This window comes from Rhinolophus ferrumequinum, chromosome 23 (assembly GCF_004115265.2).
Source record: "Rhinolophus ferrumequinum isolate MPI-CBG mRhiFer1 chromosome 23, mRhiFer1_v1.p, whole genome shotgun sequence".
NCBI classification, from domain to species: Eukaryota; Metazoa; Chordata; class Mammalia; order Chiroptera; family Rhinolophidae; genus Rhinolophus; species Rhinolophus ferrumequinum.
In genome coordinates, this window is record NC_046306.1 from 163,651 (window position 1) to 182,905 (window position 19,255).

The following is a 19,255-nucleotide window of genomic DNA, read 5'->3' on the forward strand; positions in this document are numbered from 1 at the left end:
GCAGCCATGACTACCAGGCGGCCATGCCTTGGTGACGTCAGGAGAGAAGTGCTGTCCCCTGAGCCCTTGGGAAAACGGGCATGGTGGGGGCCTCCATGGAGGGCGTGTCCCCCTGCCCCTGCACCCAGACCCCTGGACACTCTTACTGACCTTCTGCAACCCCTATACCTTATGCTCCAGCCAAATCGGGCCTGTGTCCACCTGGCTCGAGCAGCAGGAGCCCCAGGATGGGACTGCTCCATCCAACACAGGTGTGCTCCCCTCAGCTTGCTCCTCCACCAGTGTCCCAAGTTCAAGAGGACACACCCAGGTGCTCAGGCCAGGACCCTGGGGTTGCCTAGACCTCCCTTCAACCCTTCATGTCCAAGTCTAGTCCCTCAGGTCCCCCTCTCCCCATGCAGGGGCCTTTCTTGATCCCTCCTCAGCTCAGACACTCTGGGACGCACTACCTGGGGACAAGTCAGTGCCCCTGCCCTGTGCCTCAGCCCAGATGGAGCCCCACCAAGCGCTCCAAGGGGCATGTAGGTTGGGCGTCACCCTCATCCTGACTGTGGCCCCCAGGTGACTTGCACCTCGTTGCCTGGAAGCCTGTTCTCAGTGCAGTAGGGGCTGAATGCATACTGCATGGGGTGCAGCGGAGCTCGTGCCTGGGGCTTGCCCTGGCCCTTTTACTTCCTGGCTGTGACTTGGGGCGTGCCCTGTAAGGCCCTGGTGCCTCAGTTTCCTCGTCAATAAAACAGGGACAATAGTTCCTGTTGTGCAGACCAGACATGTTAAAACACAAATCCAGCGGGAGCTCGTGGCCCTTATTTTGTATCCATGCCGACGGCTGCACCATGAAGACCTTCCTGCATCCTGCCCTGCCAGGGCCTTAGAGGAAAGCCTGATGCCTCCTGGGTGCCCACCTGTCCAGGAGAAACGTGATGACAGGCATTGAGTCCACCACATCCAGGTGCTCTGCCTGCCCTCCCCGCACTGCTCCCCAGACTGGCTTCAGGAGGGGGCCGTGCACCCCCAGGCCTATGCTGTGAGTGAGGGAGTCCAGGGGATGGCATCCCACTCTGCCAAGCGAACGTAGGGTCCTAGAGCACGAGACAGTGGGTCCCTGGCCAGCCTGTCCAGTTCCACAGAGGGGGCCACGGCCACCCCTCCCAGGGCCGCAGGAAATGGCCTGGCCTCGCCTGCAGCCAGGGCCAGCGACTCTGGCTTCCCTTCAGGCCCGTTTCCTTTATCCGGTTGTTTTGCTCTGAATTCACAAAGCTCGGCCTTCCCCTCCCCTCCATTTCCACCCCTTCCCCCATTCCAGAGTGGAGCAGACGGATACGCAACGTTTTTAGGACCGCAGGGGTCCCCCCCAACCCCTAACCCCACCCTAAAGCCATGGGGACTGAGCGGGAATCCAGCCCAGTGTCCCAATTCGCCCCCTGCTGCCGGAGGCTGGGAGCACTGCCCCAGCCCACGCGTGGCGTGGCAGGAAGTGTACCTCCAGGCTCCCCACCCATGCGCGTCGGTGGCCCAGGGCCCACTCCCCACTAAGCAGACCCCAGGACAGCCCAGCCCCACAGCCTGCAGGCAAAGGCAGTAACAGGACCCGCAGCACCAGCTCAGTTTATTAAGACCTCGCGCAGTGAGTGGAGGGCGGCCAGGTACCCGGCAGGTCTGGCATCTCCAAGTCCTGGGCCCTCTGGGGAGCGCGGGCCGCGACGCGGCAGGGGCCGGGACCCAGCGGTCAGCCAAGGTCGACAAAACGGAGAGCTCGCGGTTGTCACCAACCGAGGCCGGGCCCTGCGCAGGGCGCTCTAGGAGCCCTGCGCGGCCGAGGCGCGCAGCGCAAAGAGCTTCTCCCAGCAGGTGGCGACGGCGTCCAGGGCGCGCAGTAGGAGCCGCCTCCGGCTGCCGCGACGCCGGCCGGGACGTGTCTGGGGCCGCTGGCTCCGCTGTCAGGGACGGGGCGGTCAGCGAGTGCGCATGGTCCCCGCGCCCGCCCCCCGCAGCTCACGTCCAGCCCTTGGGGGAGCCGCGGCCTGGGCACTGGGCCAGACGTTAAGCCCCTAAACCGTGGGAACAGAGGGCCCGGGGTCTGGACCCGCACACACCTGGTGCAGCGTCCAGCAGTGGCGCCGCATCACCGCCTCGGTGCGCAGGGCCACGGTCCATGCCGCTTTCTCCAGTGCCCCGCCGTGGCTCCCAGCCACTGCCCCGCGCAGGGTCCGACCCAGGGATGCGATGGACCTTAGGATATTGTGCTCCTAGGGAGGGGAGGGAGGAAATCGGGGGCTGGGGCAAGAGCGCTATTGAGAGGCCTCAGCAGGGCGTGGATGGGGTCATGTCCCCCATACCTTCTGGGCACTGCAGGAGGCTCCCACCCGCCTCCACCGACCGGGGGAGGGTGCTCTAGTCTGGTTTTCCGGAATGACAGGCAGGTGTCTGGGGCCTGGCCCGCTCCCTTCGGCCCCTGGCCCTGCCTGCCGCACAGCTGCCTGCAGGTCCTCAAAGATGACAGCGCGGTAGTGGAGCAGGACGTCGGGGACACTGCAGGTGCGGAGCCCCGCCCAGACTGGCGCGATGCCCAGCAGCACCAGCAGTAGCGCCCACAGCGCTGTCTTGGGGGGCACCTGGAAGGGTCAAGAGGTCAGGGCGGGGCACCCAGGCCTGTGGAGGGGGCCTTCTTCCCAGTGCTCCTCAGGCAGTTTGTGTGGGCCACCGCTCCCCCCAACCTGGGGAGTCTCTAAGCAGATGTAATGATGGAGATGTCGGTGCGCCATCCAACAAGGGGCCTGGGACAGGGCTGGCAGGGCCAATCCCTGCTATTTTAGGCTTCAGAGAAACAGCAGGCCTGACAGCCCAGTGCTGAGACTTGCAGGGTGAGAAGCTGGGAAGGACAGAGGGTTCCAGAGGCAGGAGCACCAGGCGCTCTGCTCTGCATGGGGGTGAGGAGCCAAGTGCCCACAAGAAGGTGCAGGGCAGGGTGCCCTGGGTCTGGGGTGCGTGCCCTGACCCCTCCCCACCCCCACCAGTGCTGGGCTCCCCTCTTGCAGAGCGCCCCCAGGCCCCAGTACACTGCTCACCTCTGGGTGCCCACAGCACGGGGCTGCTGTCGCTTTGCCCTCCCCACAGGAGCCTTTGGCAGAACCGACCTGCTCCCCCCACCAAAGGCTCTGCTACAAACAGCTGAGAGCCATGGGAAGAGAGGTCCCCTGCACCCCCAACCCGACCAGGACAGCGGTGAGGGCCTGTAGCTCAAGGCTACCCCCCTTTGGAAGGGGAAGGCCTGGGGAAACCCCCAGAGGTGAAGGGGGCCACATTTCATTCCACTGGATGTCTTTTAATGGCCCCCTCCCAGAGAATGGAGGGGACCAGCTCTCAAGGGCAGAAGCCCAAACATCAGAAAGAGTGGCTTGTCCCCAGGCCCCCAGGCTGGAGTCACACAGCAACTGGAAAATTAATCATGTGAACAGAGCGAGACCAGGACTCGACTCCGCTTCCCAGCCCTGGCCGGGGGTCCCAGAGCAGCACCCTAACCTGCACCTGGGCCTGGGTGTCTGCGGGGGCTCCCGCGTGGGGCACCTAGTGGCCAGGCCAAAGAATAGATGCAATTAGCTGTGCCCCTTCTCAACCCCCCAGACATGCTGGACACAGGGCCAATCCACTCGGTGTCGCCCCTCTGCCTGCTGTGGGTCAGAGGTCACAGTGAGAAACAGAGAACAAGAGTGGGGGCGGGAAGAATGTCCCAGTGGGGTAGGCTGGCTGCCCGAGGTACTCAGAAGGCCTGTGTGTCTGTCCCCACCCCCCAGAGGGGCCCAAGGCTCAGGCTAGCCCAGCCTGTGAGGACAGGATCAGCCAGCAGACACCACCCCCAACCCCCATGCCGGGAAACACCAGGCTGAGCACCCAGGACCAAGCCTTGGTGACGGGAACCACCGGGGATTTCCCGGTCGGTGGGGCCCAGCGGGACAAGCAGCTTCTCCGGGGCTGTGCACGCTCCCCACCCTTCAGCCCAAGGAAGCCCCCTCCCCAGTGGCCTGAAGCTGCTCACCATGAGCCTCTCTGGGGTCAGGCCCTCCCTTACTCCTGCCAGGGGGTCTCCAACATGATCCTGGAGTCCTCAGGTGGGGGGTGAGGCGGCCACTCCAGGTCCTGCTCCAAGCCCAGCCAACCCCAGCAACCCAACGGGGCTTCCCTGGTCGGCTGCAACAGGGCGGCTGGCGGCAGGCGGACAAGGCTTTTGAAGTTGGCTCCTCCGATCAGAGGAGGGAGGGAGCCGGAGGGAGGCCCCAGGATCCCAGCCCTGCCCCCTCCCTATCCCCACCCCCTATCCAATCGTTTCTTCAATTAACCTGACCCTGGAGCCCAGGGTGCTGGGCTCTCTTCCCATCCAGTGGGTCTTGGATTAAGCCATCAACCCCAGGGAGATGTGCTGGGAGGGGGGTGCCCAGTGGGCAGAGAGCAGTTCAGCCAGGTGGGAGAGGAGAGCCAGGCAGGTGGGGGCACTGCCTGCACGCTTCGATCAGGGTCTTCCTTAGTGGTCAGCAGGAGCTACCTCTTCCGCAGGAACCTGGCTGCTGGCAGAACCAGGTGAGCGGGACCTAATGACCCCCACAGCACCCAGCCCATGCACCCTGACATCCAGGGGTCCTGCCCCAGCAGGTCCCAGGGTGGGACTTCCCACTGGCCCAATGCTCAGCTGAGAGGTGCCTCCTGCTGCCCGCCCCTGTGGGCTGAGGGGGTCTGTCCCTGGGGAGGCCATGGCCGCGTGCCTAAACAGACTTGCGGGGAACTGGGCCACAGCACCTTGCCCGGGAGGGCCAGGGGTTGTCACTCTCCCCACAGCAGCACAGCTTCTGGAACCTACTGGCCTTCAGACGGAGCTGAAAAAATGTCAGCTGAAAAAAAGCTAAAGTACAACCCCCTCCAAAAGTAGTTTAACTATCTCAAAGCACTTGAGAAAACAACCCCAAGACATTCACACGTGATAATCCAGATGTTCTGGAACTTTCCAAGGGCTCTGCAGGCCTTACCTGATATCAAGGCCAGAGGAAGTGCCCAGAAGCCACGCCCCACCCGGGGCACAGAGGGTCACAGCAGCCCTGTGACAGCCAAGTCATGGCCAGTTCCTGGGCTCTGGTTTTCACATCTGTAGAGACAGCCAGCTTTCAAGCCCCTAAAAGCTTCAGGACCTGCTCTTCAGTGTAACAGGCAGATCCCAAAGGAAGTCCAGCCATAACCACGGCCCCTTCCCAGAGAACTGGCTGGTCTCTAACAGTACAGACGCACGTACACAGGTTCGCGCAGGGACCCGAGGCCATGGGAGGTCCTTTATCCTCACACCTGCCAAGTCTCCCAGGTAACGCATTTTTCAATGGAAAGGTGAGGACAATTACCAGTGCTCTGGAATACTTGCTGATTATAAATTAGCAAAAATTAATTCACCTGCAAATGTGAGAAAACCTCTTACTGGTGACATCTTTCTCCAACGCAAGCCCGAGGGGGCCTCCAGCAATCCTTTAGCAACAGGCTCTAGGAGGCGCTTTGGGCGTGGGCCGCCGGACATTCACTCAGGGATCACCCGTGGGCACTTCCATGCAGCTTTGAGGGGAGGGCCCACACGCAGAGGGGACAGAGGAGTCAGCAGGAACCACAAAACCTCCTGTGCTTCCTCGAGAGCAGGGCTGTCTGTAAGAGGCATCCTCGCAAAGGAGAACCAGGTCAGACTGCAGCCCTGCTGGTGACCAAAGCGCACGCCAGGAGGGCCCAGGAAAAACCATCCGGCCACTAACCCTGAAACGCTACCTAGAAAACCTTTAATTACAGAGCAGGACGGACGCTGGGGCCCCGTGGGGACGGGAAGGTCAGAAGGTGTTCTTGATGCCGGCGGCCACCAGCGTGAGGATGTCGCCGACCTTCTTCTGCCAGTGGGCGATATCCTTGGACACGGCACACCACAGCTGCCCATGCCGCGGCTCGGCGTTCTCGCAGCGTCTCCTCACCTCCTCCCGCTGCTCCTGGGCGGGCAGCATCGGCTTGTCAGTGGGGGCTCCCAGGTCCTTCCCCACACCTGCCCTGCTCCTGGGCACCGGCCACAGAGGTGCTGGCCGGACCGAGCTCCCCCACAGCCCGCCCCCACTGTCTGCACCTCCCACGCGTGCTCAGAGTCCCTGCCCTGCACAAGGACTTCCCGTGGGCAGCCCAGCCCTGTGAGCACAGCTCTGACAACGCTTGGTTCTGTGAGGGGACATCAGCCCAGGCTTGCCGGGAAGCCACACTGGGCTCGGGCTCAGGACAGCACCCGGTGAGACATGAGGACGGCCCTCAAGGCCGGGACTCCATGCCCACTTCTACTGTGACCCTAGGACCCAGTCACCGGCCAGCTCATTAAGAGATGTTGCCAGGCCACTTGAAATGGCCCAAACGTCATTAGTTCAGGCTGAGAGGCCGGCCAGCCTGCCCCCCACCTGACACGGTGGACAGCCCACGGGGCATACAGCAGAGGCCCTCACCTCTGTGCCGTGCTGCAGCTCAAACTTGTAGAAGAAGGCCCAGGCGTCCCCCAGGTCCGAGTCGATCTTGACCGTGCGGTGAAACCACTCCCTGGCCTTGGTGATCTTCCGCTCACTCCAAAACAGCCTGTGGGGACACAGGCCGGGACCCGATGTCAGTGGCCGCACAACAGTGTGGGTGTCACCATGAGCAACAGGCGACCTGGGTGGGAGTGGCCTGGCTCTTGCTGTGCGTGTGGGGCACCCGCTGTGGCTGGCACCACCCGGCGAGCCCTTGGGCTCCCAACAGGAGGGGTGAGGAATGGGGCCTGGCTACCCGGAAATCACTCCACACCACGGACCTGCAACCGTCCGCCAGGTGTCTGAGCAAACTGCTTCTTAAAACATCCACACAGCAACAACTTCTCTAAGCTATTCATTTCCTCTGGGTAAAACACAAGATGACAGTCAACCTGACAGAAACGAGACTATGGCTTCGATTAGGGAAAGTGAGGGGAGCTGTCAGCCTGCCCCATATAACCGGGAGTCCAAGCCCACCCTGAGGAGGAGGGCTCAGGCCAGCACAGGAACCTGGGCCCACGGCAGGCACATGTGAGGACCATCCAAGAGCTGTCCACACGTCAGGGAGGGCCGCACAGGATGCCACGCTCCACCCAGCCCCGCCCCCTCTGCAGACAGAGGCGCCAACGCAGAGGCCTGCACCGCTGACCCCAGCCCCAGGAAGCTGCTCGGGCTGGTCTCAGTCACCAAACGGAGTGACTTTATGTTCTGATAGCTTGATTGCTTTTTAAGCCTTGTGGTATTCTTAATTGCTCGGTGTTAGATAAACTGTGATGTAAAGAGCACAAATCCAGATAGCAGACACACAGAGGAACACCAGTGTGGGGACAGCAAGGAGTGACTTGTTTACTTTAGCAAAGCCTTTTATGAGCTTTTATGGTGGCCTATCCGAGTGGCACACACAAGTCACTCTGGGAGGCGGCAGCACAGGGCAGGAGGGAAGAGCCCCCCAAGGAGCTGGAGGAGGTGTGGGGCCGCTGCGGCATCCCAGGGGGGCCAGGTTCCCACTCAGGCTTTGAGGGCACACAGGAGCTCTGGGGCCACATGTACCGCCCCCCCAGGAGAGAGCCCTGAGCAGGAGCCCCAGGCACCCAGCTACAGGCTCTGTGAAAAGACCCCCTCCCCACATGCACCAGTCACCTCCCGGCCTCCGGACCACACCAAACCCCTGCCCTGCACTCTGGTCCCGCTCCTCTCAGGACGTAACCCTCCTTCCAGAAGGTGAGACACCCTGGGGGGTCCAGGTGGCTCTCACTGCTCCACTCATCATCTTCCCCAGGCCCCAGCTCGCCCCACGCCCCTGACCCCTGACCCGACCCAGCCCCCCCGTTGCCGTGCATCTCCGCAACCCAGGGCACACTGACTGGGCCTGACCAGGGGGCCCTGGATCGCTCCCAGGGCACCAGGGGGAAGCGTCTGGCTTCTCACCCTAACGCGGGGAAGACCATTTCCTTGCTTATAGCCCTCTGAGCCAAAGGAGCTCAGACCAACATGAGCAAGTGGCATGGACAGAAGAGCAGCCCCATGACAGGAGTCTGGGACATGTGCCCAGAGGAGGCTGTGCCCAGAGGAGCCCTGCTGGGGATCTGCAACAACCCAGGCAGCACACATCTGCGTGGCCTCTGCCCGCACACGCTCCAGCCTCAGGGGAGCCCACCTAATTCCAGGGACCAGCGGGACCCTGGTGAGAGGCCCCCCAGGCCCCGTGGGTCAGCAGCCCCATGGGGACACCCCACTCACTTGGCCACGGCCAGGAGCACGTGGGGATCGTGCTCACACTTCTTCAGGGCATCGACACTCTTGGTCTTCCTCTGGGGCCTTGCCTCAAGAAAGACGGCTTCAGACCACAGGACACCTGCAATTCAGACAGAGATGCTGGCCCTCAGACTCCTCCTCCCTCTGCTCTCAGAGACCCATCCATACACAGGCTGCTCAACAGGCCTGCGAGAATTCTAGCCCAGTGTGTCCCCAAACCTGCTTACGGGACAGCCACAGGCCACATGTGCTCACCCACCCTGCTGCCGTCCGCCTGCAGCCACAGCTGCCCCGATGGCACAGACTAGACAACTTTCTGGGGCCATAGATCAGAAGTACCAACAACCTTCAAGGTTTCATTCCCACTGACTTGGTAATTTCACATTTAAGAATTTACTGGTTAAAATAATCAGAAATGCTAGTAAAGACTCCTGCAAAAAGACGGCAGTCTTCAATTAATATCAGATTAAAAATCAAACAGGTAAAAAGTACATTTCTGGCGTATTCACAGGTGATTCTATGAAACCACTAAAAAATTTACATTCTTGAAAATTCAACGATAATGGAAAATTCTCACAAAATATTCACCTTAAAAAAAGGCCAAGAAATAACCGCCCAGTATGACTAATTTTGTGCAATAACACAAGTGTTAGCACTGCAAAACAACTAAGGGCAGGGATTTCTGAGTGGCGGGCTTCCTGGTGATTTCATATCCTTATTCCAAATTTTGTTTATATTGCATGGGCATTACTCACAGACTGCGGGGAAAACAACTTAAACTCTTAGAGAAAACAGCAATGGCAGCACCTCAGAGTGGGAACGCCAGAGTGTGACCAGTTCCCGCCTCTCAAGGACCACGTGAAGCTGAACCCCACCTGTGAGCACTGTGTCTGGACCCTGAAACCCGCCCAGGGGCACCGCCCGCCCGCGCACGCCCAGCGCAGCCTCACCGGAGCTGGGGCACTCCTGCAGAGCCTTGGCCATGAGAGTGTTGGCGATGTTCTTCAGCCCCGCACGGTACTCCAGCCTCACCGACTCCAACCTGCGACGGAGGCCAAGAGGAGGGTCCAGCGCCCGGCGCCCACCACCTGCCCACCACCCGGCCGCATTTCTGGAAGCCACTGGGGAGCTACAGTGGCTGGAGCTGCCGCTCCGCCAACAGAGCAGTGAGGCATCAGTACCCTCTCTGTCAGGCCCACCGGCAGCTGCCACTGCAGTGGAGACCTGGGACGCTGACGTCACTCAGATGCAAGTGAAGGTGTGGAGCACGATGACAGACTGGCAGGCTAGTGGCTGCGGGAACAGCAACCTGCCCCTCTCTCTGGAGTCTCCTCCAGCTTCCCCGTCACTCTCCAGCCCTGACACTCTGAGCCCTACGCTGCCTCTCTGCACGCAGTTTCCTAGAGAAAGAATGCCAGCTTCACCTGACAAACCCCTCTTCCTCCCTCAAGGCCTTGCCCAGATGTCACCTCCTCTGTGGAGCTGCTTTCTTGGCTTCATCTATGCCCGATTCCTCACCATTAGCTCCTGGCTCCCCCGGACAGCCTCTACCAGAGCACAGATGAAACCATACCAAACATCCACAGGTCCATCCGAGCAGCAGGCCGATCCCTAAGGAAGAGGCGGGGATGCCTCCTAACCAGCACCTGCCACTCTTCTCCTCGAGCCTGAGCTGAAACGCGCACCAACAACTCCTCGTGAGCACCTGAGTGAGGACAGCCCCTGAGGGTGAGCTGGGCCAGGACTCACCACAGGTCGGGGTTCTTCGGGTTCTTCAGGCGAGACTTCTCCAAAATGGCCCGGGCGCGGGTCAGCTGCCCAATCTTCTCCTCCAGCCGGGAAAGCAGAAGCCACAGGGGTGTGGAGTGGGGACATTTCTTCAACTGTGGCAGCAAAGACAAGGAAGAGACAGAGAGGCTTGGCTGGAGCCTGGGAGGAACTGTGCCAATTGCAGCCGGCTCCTGAGCCAGCAGAGTCCAGGCTGCCTATGTCCATGGAGACCCACCCACTTCATGTCTGGGTAGGGAGTTTTATGTACATGCTGTGCTGTGCATACATGTGTGCGAGGTGTGTGTGCACACTGTGCTGTGCACACGTGTGTGGGGTGTGTGTACCCCATGCTGTGCACACGTGTGTGTGGGGGTGTGTACCCCATGCTGTATACATGTACGTACAGTGTACGTGTGCATGTGCCTGCTATGCTGGTTACATGCGTGTACAGGGTGTGTGTGCATGCTGGGCTGTGCACGTGTGTGCAGGGTATGCACATGGCAGCCTGCACATTACAGGTGCCCTAACCTGGCTGCTGCATGCAGCATACACAGCTCTGAGGGACCCTGGGAGACTGGATGTGGAGACCGCCGGTATCACCCAGAAGGGGCAGCACAGGCCCCGCCCCACCCGCCCCCGAGGGCCCAGGCTCACCCCCTGGCTGTAGGCTTCCCGCGCCTTCTCCGCCAGCCCCTCCTGCTCCTCCATCTGCCCTTTCATCATCCACAGCTTCGGGAAATCCTCGTAGTGCCGCAGCGCCTCCTCGCACAGCTCCTGGGCGGCCCCGATGTTCCCCAGCACCCACTCGAGCTTCACGGACTTCATGAACACCTGGGAGCAGGCAAGCCGTCAGCACCCTGGCCGTGGCGTGGGCCCAGCCGCTAGCACTGGGCTGGGCTGGGCTGGTACCTGCACAGTACATGCTCAAGTCCACGTGACAGGTGACCTTCCACGCTGTTTATCCTGCTGTACTTTTACATGCTTGGTAAGCTAGTGGGACAAGGTGGGGTGCACACACGAGGACACTTCAAAGTGGAGCTTGAGCAAATGAGCTCAGAGCACCTTGGCTTTGGTTTCTGTCCCCATCCTTCCCTCCCCCTGTCCCCCACCACGCACTGGAATGGCCCCTGTGGCCCTGTGCAGCCTGGGCGTTTCTGCTCACCCGGGCGGTGGGGGCGCTGCTCCGAGCCTTGGCCAGAAGCCTCCGGGCCCGCTCATACTCGTTGTTCTCGGACTCCAGCTTCACGGCTGCCAGCCAGATCTCCTCACTGTTGGGATTGGCCTGGGGGGAGCACAGAACCATCAGGACGAGCTTAGAACCAGGCGGTCAGGGCAGATCACATGTCATCCTAGCAGCGGGCCTGGTTGCCAAGCACCGCCGGGGCTGACAGACAGCAGAGCAGAGTCCGGCCCAAGCACGCCCACCTTCCTGAACACCAGCCAGCCCGCTCACTGCTAGGGGCACGAAGCCTCTTAGGCACTCAGAAACAAAGCCAGCCGTTGCATAGCCCTCCTCTCCGGGACCCCCCAAGCCTGTGCAGCCTCTCAAAGCCGGAGCGGGTTGCTGCCACCCTACCCACAAGGACCCACCAGACCCAAACTGCTCCTCCCACTCCTGTGACAAGGGACTGATCACCCCAGTATGTCCATGTGGGCCGGATGGAAGGATGCCCAGGGAATCACTGACACTGTGGAGAGGATGCCCGAGGGTCAGGACTCGGCCACGTATAAGCCAGAGTCCAGCGCACAGGTGGGCAGGGCCCTTGCAGCCTCCTGAGGAGCAGCTGCACAGTGAGAGACAGCAGTGCCCAGGCAGCTGGTGGGCACTCAGAGAGGAGCAGTGCACTCAAACACAGCAGAGAGAAAAGGCTAGCTCCAGGCCAGTCCCTCACTCAAGTGCACTCAAGTGATAGGCTTTGCTGTGCCAGCCTGGGTTACAACAGCAGATCAGCATTCACACAGCACTCCACAGTTTGTACAGAGTATGCTGCAAACTCCTGACACCTATACTGTCAAACAGTATGAAGTGTTATATGTGACAATAAAAATAAGATACTTGCAAAACTCATGACATCAGCCACAATAAGCCTGGCTGGGTGCAGCTGTTTGAACGTAACTCCGCCCATCTATGGGGCTCACATGTGACCCCTGCGTGTCCCCATGCTCAGGGCAGGGGCACAGAGCTTCTTCTTCCAAGGACTGTACAGCCTAACTTCTGTTCGGAGCACATCTGTCACTCGCTCCTGGGCTCCATCCCTCCCAGAGATGCCATCTGTGTGCCCTGTGTTCTGTGTTCTGGTACATTCAGCCTGTAGTCACACAGTGTGGCCGAGACCAAGAGGTAGGTGTCCACAGGCTGGGCCATTTTCCCCGTTCTCAGGCCAGGAGAGCAACGGTGTCACCTGCATGTCTCCTCTAGGGCCGGCACCCACCAGTGGACAGGGGAGGGTCTGGACAGGAGCGTGCACACTGGCGCTCTCGGGCTCGGGCCACCCTCACCTGGAAGGCCAGGGCCAGGATGCTCCTCGCCGCAGGCACGTCCCCTGCCAGCCACTTGGACTTGGCGCCCATGAGCCACAGCACCTCCGCTTTGGGGCAGTGGGCCACGGCCCTCTGCAGCAGCGCCTCCAGGGACTCCCTGCAAGACAGAGGCCCGGTCACCAGCAGAGCACACGGGCACTCGCAGCCATGGCGTGCGCGCTGCAAAGACAGTTACTGCTCCAAAGTTCGACACCGTAAATGATTTACCAGGTTTTACGATGGGGAGAGAGTGGGGAAATCGTCCCTCTCCACAAAGGCTCTAGCACCAACCACTGAAGAGGGTGCTACAAAGCAGAGCATTGTTTAACAGCAGAGTTTAGAGACCCTTGTACAGCGTGTGTCCTGGAGGGAGCGATAACGTCACGGTCTGGGTGACAGGAGAGGCCTTTTCATCTTTAACCACAGATCCGCTGATAAAGATTATGACCCTAGTCTATCCTTTGGAATCCAGAGACACTGTCTTACTGGAAGAAAGTTATCTCAGGTCACCATTGAGCAAGAAGACATCCAGCTAGGGTCTCAGGTGTGAAGCCCCCAGCCGTCGCACGCCACCACCTGTCACACAGCGGCACACACGACCTCCTCGGGCCTCAGCAGCAAGACAAAGCGAGTGCAGGGAACTGAAGCCAGTCTGAGGGAAGCCTGACAGCACCCACCCTGCTTCCCAGACAACCCGGAGCCCAGGCCCACAGCACTTGGCCCCTCATCACACTGGGAGTCGGCCAGATGGGAGAGGCGCCAGCAACGGAGGCACGGGACCGACCACTCCCTGCACCCAGGACCCACAGCCGTATGCCGCTGAAGCTACAGCTGGTAGGAGGCTCTGCTCCAAACTTGTACAGGGAGAGCCAGCACATCATCGCAAAATGTTCCCAAAAGAGTTAACTTCAAAGCACCAGCCAGCTGGTGGGAGTGAGGAGGGGACCCGAGCTTCAGCAACACACGTGGGAAGACACCCTGAAAAGACTGAGATTAAACACTACAAGAGAAGGAGTTAGGGCTCAAGGTTCCCAGCTGCGGCCTGGTGATCGGCAAGGCTGGTTCCCAGCCAGAACAGGGCGGCAGAGGGCCCGATGCCTGGGTCGGCCACTGAACATCAGAAATTGCAACACCTAATCTAATCAGCGGTCCCCGCCAATAAGACAGACCCGAAAGGTTTTTTCAATTAAAGGGCACAATTAGAGAAAATTGTCAAGGACCTCCTCGGAGCACAAACCCAGCCCAAGCCAAAGCCAGCGCAGCTTAAATGAAAACAGGCCTGCCTAGGCCCAGATGCCACACCGCCCACACCAGCATGGGGGCTCCACAGGGGTGCCAGGCCAGGCCCTGCCCTGGCACCCCACGGGCTCAGCTGCAGGCACTTCCCGTGGGCAGTGACCCCTCAGTTTCCAACTAGAGAACAGTGACAATCCTATGGCAAAAGGAACCTTAAGGTCAGCTCCTGCTGCCAGGTCCCATGTGCCACTGAAGCTCCGCCCCTCACCAGAGGGCTGCACAGAAGCAGAAGCTCCTCCTCTCCCTGCAGAGCGCTGCAGGGAAGGTAGGCGCTGGCCTGCCTGCGGGAATCGTACCTGGTGCCGTGGTTCTTCTCGAAGTAGGCGGCCCGCAGCCACACGCTCTTCTTGCTGGGGAACACTTGCAGGGCGTAGGCGTAGATGGCTCGTGCGCACTCCAGGGCATTGTGGGCCACACACTAGACAGGAGACAGGCGTGAGACAGTGCTGGCCTCCAACAGGAGGCATGAGTACGACACAGCGCTGGCCTCCCCAGTGACAGCGTCTGCCAGAAACCGCATACGGGGTGATCCAAGGAGCAGCACAACTCAGGATGGAAATCCCAGGAGAGGGACACGTGCACCACAACAGGAGCACGGGGGCCTGAGACAAGCTGTCTGCCAGCCCTCCACAAAGGACGGGAGCGGGCACAGAGGGCATGGGCTGCAGGTGAGCGGGGAGGGCAGAACGGTGACCACGCCACACACATTGGTTCCTTTTCTAAAATCAGATGTAGTGTGTAGTCAGAAAAGCTGCACTCCTTGGAAACCTGTACACACAGGTCAATACAAAGGAGAGAAAGGAGAGCCGTCTGTTCAAACAGAACTACCACAAACCCTTCCACTTTCTTGAGGTATCTATCCTTACTCAAAAGAGACTTTGTTCCCTGGCTAGTGCCAAGCAGCAGGACAAGAAAGCCAGCCACTCTGTGCAGTGACCCCCTGTGTGGATGGCCCGTGCCCCAGACACTCACTGGAACACAGCCCCACATGAGACAAAGGCCACTGCCCAGCACAGACGTCAGTGCTGGATGCTCCTGACGGCCCACAAGGACCTGCTGCCTGCCTCAGCCCACCACACTCTGAAAATCCTCTCGCACCAAGAAGGGCTTTGGGTCTTGAGGTGAGTGAAAGGCCATCAGGAAGTGTGTCAGGAACAAAGATTTGCAACTGCGAAGTAAAAATGGCATACAATGGAGCAGGGAGGGCACCTGGGCCACCCAAGGCCACTTTCCAGATGGACAGCTGCCTTCTCAGAGAAGACCACTAACAAGCCTCCCGGTGTGCAAGGACCACCAGCATGGAAACGGGCGTGTCAGGAATAACAACAGCAAGGATGCAACTCCGTCCCCCTCCTGGGTAACGTGGCCCCATGAGTCAACCACCACAGGAACCAGGAAGGGCCCTGCCTCAGGCACGTCCTGACCAGGAGCATCCAGGAAGCGAGGGAGGACGCCAGCTGAAAATCAGACCCCTGTGCCCCTCTCCGTGACTCTGACCAAGGTCCTTGAGGCCAGTTACTCAGCCATTCGGGATCAAGTGACAGCGACCCAGGCTCTCGGGTGTTGGTGGTCTGGGCCGGCCAGTGCCTGGGTGGTGAGAGCACAAAAATGACACAGGTCTCACTCAGAATTACAAAAAGCTCTTTGAAGGACAACCGCTTACTGGCTTACTCCAGTACGTGTGTGAGAGAGGGCAAGAAGGAGAGGAAACCTGAGATGGCTTGTGGTCTCTGCTCCCACGTGTCACCCGCAGGGGGATGCCCCTCCCCCCGAGGCCTTCAGCACTGTCACAAGCGTAAGGAAAGAAGACAGAGGCGAGTGTCTAAATGCAATCAGAGTAAAAAGAGGCTCAGCAACCAGGGCCCAGAGTCTCTTGCCTGTTTAGGGATCTTCTTCCAATATAGAGCCTGTGTGGATCCTTATTAAGTTATTCCTCCTGTTTCTCTACATTGCAAACATTACACACTAAAGAGCTATTACAAAACCGTGACGGTTGGCCTGTGTCTTTGATCCCGACAAAGCAGGTGTGCACAGGCCGTCTGCAGGCCTTGCGGCCTGGCGTGAGGGTCCACAAGCTCCTAGAGCAGAGAGGGGCCAGTCACTGACGTGAGGGGGGGCCAGAGGGGCTTTCTATCACTGTTAACTCCTACTACTAAACTCAAATAACATGCAGAAGCAGGGTTTAGAAAATCAGCATTTGGCAAATACTGTGGCAATAACTGATACAAGCCAAAAACATTGTTAATGGGCCCACAAACTAGTAGGCCAAAGTCTGGTGAGCAGTGGGGTATTTACAGCCTCAAAGTATCTCCCCACACACACACAAAACACAACCCTTAATTAAAAGGAAAAAATAGCAGCCTTCCAGGGAGAAATCTGTCAGATGCCATCTGAGCTGGTCCATCGACGGGCACATGTGTGTGCCAGGACAGCCCATGGGGACGACACAACCTGACCGGGAACATGTGGAGGCCGGGGAAGGGGCTCCACAGAACCACTGGCCTGTACTCCTCACAAACGCCAGGCTCCTGGGAACCAGAGACAGACCAGAGCTCTCTTCCAGACCATCCAGGCCATGGAGGCCCGAGGACGTGACCCTGGGCAGCTACTCAACCAGAACACAGCTGGGTTTTTCCTTTCGCTAAAAGGACACGCTGGTGAAATCTGAATAAGGTCTGCACATTACGTAACAACGCTGCACCAACAGTGATTTCCTGATTTTGCTGTGGTTGCGTAAGAGAATGTCCTCTTTTAAAGAAACGCACACTGAAGTATTTAGAGGTAAACAGCCATGACACGTGCAACTGACTCAAACGGTTCAGAAAACAAGGTGTATGTGTGCATGTGTGTACATCCCTGGAGAATGAAAAAGCAAATGTGGTAAGATGGGTTAATTTGGGGAATCTGGGTGAAAGGCATATACCGTGTTTCCTCGAAAATAAGACGTAGCTAGACTATCAGCTCTAATGCATCTTTTGGTGTAAAAATTAATATAAGACCTGGTATTATATTATGTTATATTATACAAAACCTGATCTTATATTATATTAATAGGAGACCGGGTCTTATATAAATCTTTGCTCCAAAAGACATATTAGAGCTGATGGTCCAGCTAGGTCTTATTTTCAGGGAAATACGGTTAAGAATTCTTTGTACAGTTTTACAACTTTTCTTTAAGTCTAAAATGATTTCAAAATGAGCTAGAAAAAGAGGGTCACATTTAAGGTATTAAATACCTTAACACCTTAAAGGTCTCTATCAACTTGACCCCATGATCTCTTCTCTGGAAACCTATTCTAAGGAAATAATCTCAAAATGGGCAAAAGCTCTGTAGGCAAATGTTTTCTGCAGTACAATTTATAACAGAAACCGAACTGAGGGCGGGGGCCGCCCAGATCCAGAGGCCAGCAGCTGGAGCCCAGAGCCTGGTCCTGGAGTCCGAGCCAGCCCCAGAGCTGTGCTGATCGGTCAGTAGCCCTTCCCGTAAACCTGGCTTAGGCGACGGCGTTCCTCACAATGGGAACCATGTGCCCCCCAGCAGCCTGCTCTGAGATGCCCGCGGTGCCCGCTGGCCCACTCACACTGTCAGCATCTTCCATCCAGGTGTGCTTCCGGTCCTCCTCCTCGATCCCGATGCCAATCACGGCACGCATGACCGCCTGGCAGGTGGCCACACTCCCAGCCTTATCACACTCCTCGGCATCCTGAAAGAGGGACACAAAACTGCATTTGCAGCGCAGAGCTGGACGGTGACCGCGAGCAGGCAGTGTGGGCTCCGAGGGTTCTGATGCCTTAGAGTCTCTGTGTCCTGCTTGCTCACGTACCCAATGCACAAAGGCTGAACGATACCTGCTCGACAAACATCACACACGCACCTACTGCGCGCAGAGTGCTACACGGGCAACTCAGTGTCTGTAAGAGGCTTCTACACTCAAGACACTTCCAAAGTAGCTGGAGTGAAAGACAAGTTCACGACACTTGAGTCTGCTGGTCGGGAAGAAACACTCCCATCAGACAGACATACCTGTGAGGGCATAGCAGAGCCCTGCAGAGGTGGTGGGACAGAAAGCTGGGGGAGGGACCATCACGAGGGCAATCCACAGGGCAGGTGGGCAGCCAGAGCAGCACTGACGTCTCCTGCCGTCAACTAGGACAGGACCCACAATGCAACAGACACGAAACACACAGTTCTCCAAACGCAAACCCAAACATGTAAGAAGAAACTCAAAGCCATTCTTATCCTATCAGCAATATCGAAAGGTGGGCCGACACACTCACGAGGCAAAGGTGGGGACACGAGCCTTTGTTCGCGGCTGAGGAGCACAGGTGGACAACCTGCATGGAGGGTACGGCGCGTTCTCCAGCACATGGGAGGCACACGCTGGCTGAGCAGGCCCTTTCAGGGACTCACTCAGTGTGAGGCGGCCCGAGTGTCGGACGCGGGCAGTGCTCCTGCGGAAGAGCAGGCATGCTGAGTGGGCCAGGCCGGTGGGCGTGGCACGGGGGGCAGCTGCACGAGTGGCCCTGGGCCTGCTCTGGGTGTGACACAAGCACAGCGCAGCAGCCCTCACAGAGCCCCGAGGGGCCCTGCGAGCAGCGGAGAAGTGCCCCACAGGGACCATCTGACCGCCACGTGGACCTCAGCAGGGAGGCGAGTTAGGACGGGTGGCGAGCTGAGGGCGGCAGCAGGTGAGAGACGCACGTGGGGGAAAGGAATCAGCAACGCGAGGCAGACACAGCCACACTGCCTGCTGAGGTACGAAGGCTGAGGACGAGTCAGTTTGGGGGCAGAGCAGAGATGCACTGAGGACACGTCAGGCTGTAGTGCCGTCACACGTTCCAGGGGGACAGGACAGCAGGGGTGTGCATTCAGGGCTGCGGGGAGCACCCAGAGTGCAGTCCGCATTTCGGGGTTCCTGGCATGTAAAAAACATTTTTATCAACATGAGTAATGAAATCACCAGAGGTAAGCACAGAAAAGCCTTGGAAAGGGGCTTTGGGCTGAGCCACCAAGTTATTTCCAATGTGAGAAGGGAGGGCGAACCAGCAAAGGAGCAGCAAGAGAGACCGACAAGACGACAACGAGGTGTGTGAGCGCATGTGACTGATTCCGGTGGGGGGGCTGGATGTGGGAGGCTCCCAGGTCTGTGGTGGTGCCGTGCGGTCAGCGCCTCCTGCACTGGGTTCCACACAGAGTGGGAAGTGGGAAGGCAAGGATTACAGGACATTTAGCAGAGTCTGGAACATAGTAAGTGCTCAATAAACAGTGACTTACTCAAGAAGCAAAACACCCCAAAGTCTTAACGCTCTTCACAGACGTCCTAAAAAACTTAAGCATTAACCTTAAAATGACTGAA

The 19,255-nt window shown here is 58.8% G+C and overlaps 2 protein-coding genes across 2 annotated transcripts in view; both read right to left on the reverse strand.

Annotated features, from left to right (window-relative positions):
- Positions 1-1,598: 1,598 nt before the first annotated feature.
- On the reverse strand, positions 1,599-5,642 carry C23H20orf204 (chromosome 23 C20orf204 homolog). The gene is made up of 4 exons (XM_033094601.1): positions 4,037-5,642; positions 2,340-2,615; positions 2,097-2,249; positions 1,599-1,937 (listed from the first exon to the last, which is right to left on the reverse strand). Exons 1-4 carry the CDS (start codon positions 4,037-4,039, stop codon positions 1,800-1,802), a joined length of 570 nt encoding a protein of 189 aa, XP_032950492.1. The 5' UTR covers positions 4,040-5,642; the 3' UTR covers positions 1,599-1,799.
- A 137-nt stretch (positions 5,643-5,779) lies between these two features.
- Positions 5,780-19,255, reverse strand: part of PRPF6 (pre-mRNA processing factor 6) — a 36,590-nt gene continuing 23,114 nt past the window's right edge. The window contains exons 12-21 of the mRNA XM_033094599.1: positions 17,480-17,602; positions 14,195-14,316; positions 12,582-12,720; positions 11,245-11,364; positions 10,737-10,913; positions 10,062-10,195; positions 9,263-9,354; positions 8,298-8,412; positions 6,498-6,624; positions 5,780-6,002 (exon numbers count right to left, since the gene is read on the reverse strand). Coding sequence (XP_032950490.1) covers positions 5,850-6,002; positions 6,498-6,624; positions 8,298-8,412; positions 9,263-9,354; positions 10,062-10,195; positions 10,737-10,913; positions 11,245-11,364; positions 12,582-12,720; positions 14,195-14,316; positions 17,480-17,602 — 1,302 coding nt within the window. The 3' untranslated portion in view covers positions 5,780-5,849. The remainder of the gene's footprint in view (positions 6,003-6,497; positions 6,625-8,297; positions 8,413-9,262; positions 9,355-10,061; positions 10,196-10,736; positions 10,914-11,244; positions 11,365-12,581; positions 12,721-14,194; positions 14,317-17,479; positions 17,603-19,255) is intronic.

Excerpts from the sequence above, each read along its gene's own strand:
- C23H20orf204 (XM_033094601.1), bottom strand. Across the intron at positions 2,250-2,339 it reads CCTCCTGCAGTGCCCAGAAG|GAGCACAATATCCTAAGGTC; the intron begins GTATGGGGGACA and ends TCCCCTCCCTAG. Across the intron at positions 1,938-2,096 it reads ACTGCTGGACGCTGCACCAG|CGGAGCCAGCGGCCCCAGAC; the intron begins GTGTGTGCGGGT and ends CGTCCCTGACAG.